General features: G+C 26.9%; 1 protein-coding gene across 1 annotated transcript; it reads right to left on the reverse strand.

Annotated features, from left to right (window-relative positions):
* Positions 1–160: 160 nt before the first annotated feature.
* Positions 161–3,111, reverse strand: LOC137830319 (vacuolar protein-sorting-associated protein 37 homolog 1). Its single transcript, XM_068637586.2, has 7 exons — positions 2,967–3,111; positions 2,661–2,771; positions 2,278–2,365; positions 986–1,025; positions 840–886; positions 637–757; positions 161–528 (listed from the first exon to the last, which is right to left on the reverse strand). The coding sequence occupies exons 1-7, from the start codon at positions 2,981–2,983 to the stop codon at positions 341–343; spliced, it is 612 nt and encodes a 203-aa protein (XP_068493687.1). The 5' UTR covers positions 2,984–3,111; the 3' UTR covers positions 161–340.
* Between the last annotated feature and the right edge of the window lie 5,684 nt (positions 3,112–8,795).

Consider the following 8,795-nt stretch of genomic DNA (forward strand, 5'->3'; position numbering starts at 1 on the left):
ACTTTAAAAGTTAAGAATAAAATGCAATTTTGAGGATATTATCTGGACCATTTTTTGCAGAGACGTGAAACTTAACCTTTTTTATGACAAAGCACAACGCATTATTTTCACATGTCCAAACACTTAAAACAGAAGTTGGATCCTATAATAACGATGATCATTACAAGACAACACAGCCTTAGAAAAATCTTATTGATGAAAATAACGCTGGAGCCAAACAATAGGAGATTGTGTACTATTTTTCAGATGGTCTGAAACTACTTAAATATTGACAGATGACCACTATATTGGCAAGAATGAACAGAAAATCAATTACTGGGTCTACAAACAAGTTACATTCCTAATTCTTGATTTCCGAATGCGATGCTCGTATATTTGATGTCTTAGCTGCAAGATTTATTAGACTTTTCCTGTGGTAAGCGGTACGTAGCTTTTTGTATTTCTGCATAAATGCTCCAAGGTCAATCTCTCTGTCAAGGACTTGATGGTGCAGATTTTCAGATTCCTCATCTGTCTTATTCATAGCCTCTGCAAAATCATTATAAGATATTACGAAACCAAGCAGGTCATAAAGAAAAATTTCTTGATTATAGTAATTAGGTGTATATGAGAGAAAGTCACCATGTCAATTCATACCTTGAATCCTTTGGAGAAGATAGAGTGGGGAATCCAACTTTGTCATTTTCTCTTTCTGCCTGTAAAGCTCATTTAGTTTCTCTTGAGCAGCAGCTAACTCAGTCGTACAAATTATTCTATGCTGTTTCCATATGAAAAGGGGTCAAATTTATACTCACTTCAGAATATAGAAACTCAAACAAATCATAGGATTATGATCATACCTGGTTCCTGAGTTCCACAATGCGAGGTTCTTTTCGTAGATTTTCGTCTGAATTTAAAATAAAGTGTTTTGAGATTATCTAAACTATTCAGCTAGCAGCTAGCCATCTCATGGCATCGTCACAATGAAAAGAATTCAATAACTCACCAGCAAGCTGCAGATTCTCCTTGCAAAGTTCATCATTCACCTGATCAAATAATTCGGGGTAAAAATGTGTTAAAATACAAGCAATAGAACAATAGAATTTTCGGCATTTACTTTGTAGTGATGGTGTGCCATTAACATCGAGTAAAGCCCATCTAAAAACATCCGTTGACAACAGCATTTAAAAACTTCTAAAGAAGTTACTATCTGAATTTTGGGTCTCACCAGAAACCTCATGGGAACCCTAGTGAGTTTACGTAGGGAATTTCCTCCTACACCTCCATAATTTCCGTAATTGTTTTAATTCTAAAAATTCCCTTCCTACAATTTGGAAGTCATTTTCTAGATTCAAAAATGATTTCATAATTGTATAGAATTTAAAATATAAAATTGATTTTCGAATTCTATAATTTCAAAGTCATTTTCTAAATTCTTCCAAATTTTACCCTTTCGAATTCCACAATTCAAAAGAATTTAGAAATAACTTTTGAATTGTAGAATTAAAAATGCTGTGTGCACTGGAACGAAAAAGATGATGATGGGTTAAAGGACTTAGGCTTAATTTCTAATTTTATTAAGGGTAAATCTAGTTTTTCACCAAAAATATAGAGGTGCAAGAAGAAGTTATGGAGTTGCAGAAAGAAAACGCCGTTTATGAAAAGTGAAAAACATTGCAATTGTTTGGATACTTAGATTGTAGTACAAATGCAGAATTCTGACATTGACACTTCAATATTGCAACTATGCAAATTGAAACACTAGTAATGACAGCTAGCAGAAACTTTTCTATGCGCTTAAGTAGGCTATCGAACAACGAGGTTTTGCACCCAATATAAGCACTACGGATGGGGACTTTGGACATTAAACTCAAAAATCTTAAAATTGAGGTTAGCATAATTAGGCTAACAATCTCCCTACTGTAACAAGAAGGATTTAAACTCACAACCTTTCTTTGATAAACCATTTATAGGATCAACCACCTGCCACTACCAAAAATAGCTTATGCTAACAGTCACACTTCTATACTCATCGCTACCAAAAATATCAACAATTTCATCCACAAAGCATAACAGCTCAGGAAATTAGGTCAACTAGGAGAAATTCTGACGAATAAGTTCATTTGCATATCCCCAATTCTTCCATTCTATCCAACTCGATACCAGAAAAAAATGCATACTCTGTTACTTCAAAAGCGACACAGTGAAATTAATATGAAAAAGTAACAAAAAAGGAAGCCTATAATGGATCACACCACCAGAAATTCTCAGAATCACCACCATAACTCCATATCTTACATTATTTTGAATCTTGACCTCCTCAAGTGAATGCAAAAACTGCTGATATGCCTCTTTGTTGGATAAAAGCTCCCGCAACTCATCAACACTGCCAAGTTCATAAAAGAGAATAAGGAATCATGAATGCAGCTATTATTTAAAAGACAACGAATTGTAACAGCCTAATCTGATTTATGCAATAATTCAGTTGATTTTTATAATAAATACCTTGAAAATCATACCAACAAAATGTGATTTTTAAAAGTGAAATTGAATGTCTATTAAACTCTCATTTAATAATAATTGATAACATAAGACTGCAGTATAATAAAGTCAATGCACTGTTACATAACCAAAATTAAATTTTCAAAAACAGAAGAAATGATATGATGTTTGTTGAAGACCTTTTATCCTTCAAAGTAGCAACAATTCCAGCAGCTTGGGGAGGGGGATGATGTGAAGTGTTGTTTCTGTGGGTGGTGGAAGAAGAACCATGTTGGTGTTCTTCTGATCCCCTGCATAAACAAATCTTTAAGCTATCATAGTTTTTTATTCAAAGTAAAGAATATTTCCAAACCATAAAAAGGAAGAGAAGAAATATATAATGAATGCTTCGCTGGCGTGGCTGGTGAAAACATGACATGAATGATGAATTCATTAAAAGAAAAGGATGAAAGGACGGAATCATATCTGAAAACAAAGAGGGTTACCGAAATCTAGCGGACATGATGGTTCTGTTTGGAGCTTCGGAACCAACGAGGTCGCACTGTGTTTGCTTCGGAACTCTCAAATTATTCTCTTTCTTATGACTTCCGCTACGCGTTGCGCATTCTCTCTGTCACTAACGTGGGACAAAGATTTATTCTTCTCCTCTTTCTTATAATATTTTTTTAAATTTCATTTAATTTTTCTTTCCAATTTTTATTACTCGTTTGAAAAAAATACTATTTACAAAACATTGTTATATAACTTTAAAATGTATTTTGTTATTATATTAACAATTCAAGTTAGGAAAATATTAAACAAGTTTTATTTTTTCTAAATCCGAAATTTAATACTTTTTGATTTTATCCTTAAAAGTATATTATTGTTGGATCTTTTAAAGAAATTCATAGAAAAGATTTCACATGATGAGACATCGACAAAACTTATATAAGAAATTCATATCATCTCTAATTTAAAATCTTCAATTAATAGGTTCATGAGTTTTATTCTTTATACAATAGTCAACTTTCTTATTTTTTTAGTCAAAAATTTATATGCATATTTGGATTCCTAATATATATATATATATATATATATATATATATATATATTAGATTAAAATAGAAAGTTTGAAATTTTCTTAATTTAAAAGACCAACATGGCCTATAGGTGCAATTTTAGTCATTATGACTTCGGGTTAATTTTCAGGTTGCAAAGGTTTATACCACTCATTCTAAAACTTAGAACACTACAACTTGTGGAAAATTGAATATTGTGTACAACTTATGGAAAATTGAATATTGTGTATAACTCATCTATTTTGATCTCTTGCAACTTGATGTTGAATGAAGATTATCATTGTTGTATTCTAATTCCATTGCAATCAAACTTTGACAATCTCATAAAGTCAATCTCACATTCCATGATTTGCCATGATTGGATGTTAAATTGGAAGGAATTTAATTTTTTTATAATTCAAATATATATATATATATAATAAAAGCATTATTTGAGAGTCTGTAACATTTCTTTTATTTTATTTAAGGTTCTAATATGAACAACTTGTACTAAACACACATTAAAATATTCATGTGTAAATTAATATTTATATAGTTCATTCATTATTTATTATTATCAAAATTCTTAATAGTAATGGACACACATTAAAATATTCATGTAAATTAGTATTTATACAACTGATTCATTATTTTTTGGTAACAACAATCATTTACCATCACATGAAAAAAAATACGGGGACTAAACCAAAACTCATATGTTAATAAAAACGATACATAGATATAGACTATACATATTCATAAAGAATTCTAAGAACAGACAAGGTGGAAACCTATTATACCAAAGAAAAAATTCTTTATGAAAAAAATCCTAAATTAGCCAACTTATCAGCACACGCATTTCTTTCACGAAAAAATATGAGTAATCGTAAATCTAATTTTCCCACAGTAATTAAGACAAACATTCCATTGATTAAGAAGCATCCAAGGAATATTTGTCCTAGCAGTAAACACAGCACAAACCAAAGCAGAATCACATTCCAGCCAGACATTAGTAAGCCCCATCTTTTGAGCTTCCTCCATAGCATGTATAACCCAATAAAACTCAACAACCAGAGCAGTCTGAACTTCAAGAAACACAGAAAAAGCACCAATAAATTCTCTCATACTCCCACAAAAAATACCTCCACAAGTAGCAAGACCAGGATATCCCTAGCAACTCCATCAGTAAATATGATCATGTCTTTTACACACAGTACACTTTATAAAAAACCACAATACCTTTTTGTAAAAGTAACGTCAATTTCAAAATAGAAAAGAGTTAAGTTTTTTCCATTTTAAAAAGTTGAAGATCTTGATTAAAGTTATATTATTGTACTTTTAAAATGGAAAAGGTTGATTAAATATTTTACTAATAGAAAGACTAAATTAAAAAAAAATGAAAGTAATCAAAGCAATTTCCTTTCGGAATCATATATACCCCACAAATTAGAGATAAAAAGAGAAAGAATTTTTGTTCCTTCACTTTTTTTTTTGTTTGTATTGGGTTTTAGTCATTGAATGATGTTGTTGAAGTTGGTAAGGTGAAATGTGCGATGCTTAAGAAAAGGGTTTATGTATGAAAGTAAGAATAGGAAGTAAAGCATGTGTTGACAGCAAGCCCATTTAATCACTTTTCTTTCTTAAATCTTTCTTTCCATTCCAACCTTTCCGATGCTATTCTTCCTCTATCAACTGCTTTATCTATATATTTATTCCTTTTTTTCTTAGTTAATCGATTCAAAACTTTCTTCTTTCTACATTTTCTTTCGCTTTATTCCAAAATAGTTTAAATTTAATTTGTAAAATAAAGATAATTCATAGTATATATTAAGTTCTGGACTTTAATTTTAACTTAAGCTCTTATAAAGTGAAGTTTGCACACAACTATATAATATGAAATGTTCTTATACATGAAATGTTCTTATACGTACGTGTGAGACTATATAATGAATGATCCAATAACGTAACGAACCGAGTGATCTGATCAACTCAATAAACTTTTGTTATAATAGACTCTAAATGATTATTATATCATGTTAAGTAAACTTTAAGTTTAACTCAACCTTATAAAACTGACTCATAAAAAAATGTTTGTATCACTTATAAACAATAAAATATCCTTATATCTACTCGATATAAGATATCTAAAAATATATAAATTGATGTAAATCTCACCATGTTGATTTCTTAAAAAAAAAAAAAAAAGTCGATTTCTCTTTTGAAAAAAGAAGAAGATTTTTCTCATAAGTCATGTGACTCTCTCACATCACATCAATGTTTTCTCTTCTGTTTTCTAAATTTTAAATCCCTTTTATAGACTATTAAATTATTTAAAAAAAGAAAAGAAAAGTCATATATCATATCAAAACAATTACATAAATATCTTAATGGGTTGAATTAAAACTATGAATGGGTTACACAAACTCAATCTAATCCAATTCGCACCTAGGGACAGGTTAATTGACTTTTGTGAGATGAACTACCGAAATTATAAAAATATATTAAAATAAATTATTAAAAATATGGTTAAAATATTATTCATAATTAGTCCATTGACTAAATAAAAAGTAAAAATAAAATAAAATTGTAAACCATTATTGTATATGTTAATCATTGCCAATAAAAAAATGTTAATCACATAAGTAACATAAAAAAATTATATTAATAGAATAATAAATTATCTAAATATTTTAATTTCAAATTGTACAAAATAAATTTCAACCCAATAAATCATCCCAAATTTATCAAATTACGAGTCTAATCATGAAATCAAATTTAATTCATTTACACGGATTAAAGGGTTGATATGCTAGGTTTAATTTGTTTTGACCATAGAACAAGTGAATATGCATATAGATTAATAGATAGATAGGTACAAATGAATTTTTATTGTTCTATAGTTTTCATTGATTAGTTTCTCAAGAAAGAAAAAGGTTTGACCTATGTTTCATACTTTTCTTAGTCTTACCTCTCAATTGTTAATGTTAAGTGATGATGCAACTTTCATATAAACTATTACCTATACTCTAGTATGATTAATATGTGACAATGAATTAGATATGTAATTTTAGTTTTCTAAAAGATGCTTTAAAATTTTCTAGCGGGTTTAAATGCATTGATAAATTTTTAACGTTATTTTAAATTTAAAATACATTGACTAAGGATCATTTGTGTTGATTTTGAAAGAACTAGTGAGTAGCCCCAACGGTGAATTTGGTTGTATAATTTCTACTTTTTGAGACTAGTAAAAAATAAAAGGGTAAAATATAATAAATATTGAAACATTTTTTAGGAAAATAAGTAAAAGAAATAGTCTTAATACAATAAGTTTAATTTCATTGTTTTTTTTTTATTAAGGATTTTGTTAAATGTGTAGGGGGGATGTACTTTATTATAATACAACTAATGTAAAATAATTATTATTATATTTATTTTGTAAATTTTAAATATGAAGTATCATTTTATGAACCAAACATTGCATTCAAGAGTTGAAGAAAAAAGGGACATTGCATAACTAAGACTATAAATTTTAATGCTTTTTTTTTATTGAGAAATATATTTGAGGAAAAAATGACTGATTTAAGAAAAAATCAAATTTTGAATTAAATTAAATACAGTAGAAAGTATAGAAAAAAAAAACTTGATGAATGTTATGATGGTTGTAATTAAATTTTTAATTTTTGATTGATTTATAAAAATGTAAGATTAAAAATTTATTTTTGTATTTAAAAATAATTAAAATCAGGATTTATTTATATGCACATTTGTTTGTAATTACAATATTGTTCGCATACTATCCAATAACTAACTTTAGAAAAAATACAAATTATGTAACATTACAGGAATGTAAGACAATTATGAGAAAATTTTGTTATTTCAATTAAAAATAGAGTTAAATTATACTATTTGCGAACTTAACTAAAAAAAATATAAATTATCTAACACTGTCAATACATGTATAAAAATTATATAAATAAATTTAATATTAAATTAATATTATAATTTTATTTTAATTATTTTTTTAAAAATTATTATTATTAATTTTATTATTTTATAATTTCATTATTTTTACTATTATAATTATTTTTATTACTTTATAATTTTATTTTAATTATTCTTATTATTTTAAAATTTATTATTATTATTACTTTATAAATTTATTTTAATTGTTATTATTTTAAATTCTTCTTCTTATTCTTTTATAATTTATTTTTTTTGTAAATTTATTTCAATTATCATTATTGTTTTAATTTTTTAATTTATTTTTATTTATACTTTATAAAGTTACTTTAATTATTCGTATTATTTTAAAATTTTATTATTATTATTACTACTACTTTATAAATTTTTTTTTATTATTATTATTTTTAATTATGCTTATTATTATTATTATTTAATAAATTTATTTCAAATATCATTATTGTTTTAAAATTTTATTATTATTATTATTTTATCCAAAATCACATAAGACATAGTCTTACTATATTTTGAACGTTAATTTTAATTTAAAAAATACAACATTAAATACATTTATATGAAGAAGAATAAAAAAAAAATAGTCACCACCTTGCACAACTATGAAAGTCAACACCTGCTTTCAGTGACATAAATCTTGAAGTCACAACAATAAAGCACCAACATCACTTAACCGATTATCACACACAAAAAGGAAATATGTATAATTGATTATCTCTCTCACACTTAACATCACATAACCGATTATCACTCACAAAAAATGGCATAATCGATTATTGCCTTACATAAATGATTATGCCATATGAACTCACATCTTATGTGTAACTTAACTTTGATCACGTTTCTCCTTTGCTAATCATTACAACACCGACCACCACTACAGTCACCCACGAATGTGAATAAAACGCTATAAACAAGTAAATCTTTATGTTTGTAAAGTTGCGTATGTCACGTTCCATTAAACAAAATATAGGTTAAAATTCATTAACAGATTGATTTCCATACTAAACTAGCGTATAAGTAATCATCATCAAATGATATTTACGAGATATTAAAAAAACTATTAAAACACAATCCAACGATCCTTTATTGTATTTTTTCTTTCTTTCTATTTTCTACATAATGATGTTGTTTGTATAAATAAGACATTTTGTATAATCATATGAGTTTAACATTTGAGTTGTAGTTGAGTGAGAGTTGTGTTGTAATATCATATTATAGTGTTTTTTTAAGCAAAAATTGAAGTTTGTTAACACTTAAATTAAAGCATATTATTTTTATGTGATTTTTTCTTGTTTTTCT

Source organism: Phaseolus vulgaris, chromosome 7 (assembly GCF_051622355.1).
Source record: "Phaseolus vulgaris cultivar YP4 chromosome 7, ASM5162235v1, whole genome shotgun sequence".
In the NCBI taxonomy this organism is placed as follows: domain Eukaryota; kingdom Viridiplantae; phylum Streptophyta; class Magnoliopsida; order Fabales; family Fabaceae; genus Phaseolus; species Phaseolus vulgaris.